This window comes from Pteropus vampyrus, unplaced genomic scaffold (assembly GCF_000151845.1).
Source record: "Pteropus vampyrus isolate Shadow unplaced genomic scaffold, Pvam_2.0 Scaffold10201, whole genome shotgun sequence".
Taxonomy (NCBI): domain Eukaryota; kingdom Metazoa; phylum Chordata; class Mammalia; order Chiroptera; family Pteropodidae; genus Pteropus; species Pteropus vampyrus.
Genome location: NW_011898982.1, coordinates 492 through 1,805, shown reverse-complemented (window position 1 = coordinate 1,805; position 1,314 = coordinate 492). Strand labels below are relative to the sequence as shown.

The following is a 1,314-nucleotide window of genomic DNA, read 5'->3' as shown; positions in this document are numbered from 1 at the left end:
TATTTTAAAGAGCTAGTCATCAAAATCTGTTACTGCCAACCAGCAAGAACAAAAAGATAAACTTAAAAAAACACACACACAATAGTACACACAAAAATGTGCAGATCTGTAACATTTTTTTTTCACAGCTGATAAAAAAAAATACTACCGTTCTCCCCCAGACTCCCCTTTGATACAGTAGGTAAACAAAATAGATTTTTTTTCCCCCCACAAATTATCAGCAGACACTTTCTGGCACCCCACACTGTATTGGCATCAGTGTTAATAGTCCCAGTTCAGATGTGCAATACTTCAGATTGGATACATTGTAACAAGAATCCAACTTTGCATAGACATCCTCAGAATCGCAAAGTCACGGGGTTGCCCTTCCAAGCTGGCAGAAAAGGAACCCGATCATAATTTCCAGCTACTCCTGGAAAACAAGGAAAAAACAAAAGTTTCTTCCTCTCCTCCTGCTCCTTCATTTGGTTCTCCCGGACTTCCATGTATTTAAAACTTGGAACTAGAAAACGGTTGTTGACGAAAATAAAAAATAAAAATGAAAGAAAAAAGACTCCCCCCCCCCATCCCTTTCTACCTTCTCCCTGTCCTCTTCCTCCCTCACCTCATTTTTTTTTCCAGGCTGAAACTTTCGCTTGCTGGTGTCAAGCTGCCAATAGAGCGCCCTAACGGTTACTTAAAGGAAAAAATATGCGTCAACCAAAATCAATGAGAAACGTACATGCTGCAAAGAGCCACATTTCCACCGGGTCTCGGATGGTCAGAACGGGACACCCCTTCGGACATGGGGAGGAGGCTGGGGACGCCGGCCGCAGAGGCCAGCCGGGCTCCAGGGCCACCCCGGCTCCAGGGCCACCCCGGCCAATGCAAAGCCGTCTCCAATCTCAAAGCAATAAGAGAAATCACATTTAGAGAGTTGGGTGCGTTTGGCTTTTGTGCGCAGAGCGCGGCCGGCGCACGGCGGCCGCGGGCGCCTCAGAGGATCACGCAGGCCGAGCAGCAGCCCTCGTCGCCGTTGGGCTGCGCCGCGTAGTTCATCTGCCGCACGATCTCGGCGAACAGCTCGTCCACTGAGGCTTTGTTTTTGGCCGACGTTTCCATGAAGGGGCAGCTCCACTCCTCGGCCAGGGCCTTGCCCTCGCCATAGGAGACCTCGCGCTCGCCCTCCAGGTCCACCTTGTTACCCACCAGGATCATGGGCACGCGCTCGTACCGCTTCACGCGGATGATCTGGTCCCGCATGGGCTTGATATCCTGGAAGCTCTGCTGATTGACGAGGCTGTAGACGAGGATGAAGCCCTGGCCGTTCTTGAT

The 1,314-nt window shown here is 50.5% G+C and overlaps 1 protein-coding gene across 2 annotated transcripts in view; it reads right to left on the bottom strand.

The window, feature by feature from the left end:
* Positions 1-99: 99 nt before the first annotated feature.
* The window catches only part of RAP2B (RAP2B, member of RAS oncogene family), a 1,700-nt gene continuing 485 nt past the window's right edge, over positions 100-1,314 (bottom strand). Inside the window, exon 2 of one of the 2 annotated variants that reach the window (XM_011386850.2) lies at positions 100-1,299. In XM_011386850.2, coding sequence (XP_011385152.1) covers positions 976-1,299 — 324 coding nt within the window. In that variant the 3' untranslated portion in view covers positions 100-975. The other variant, XM_011386849.2, reaches the window with a different exon arrangement.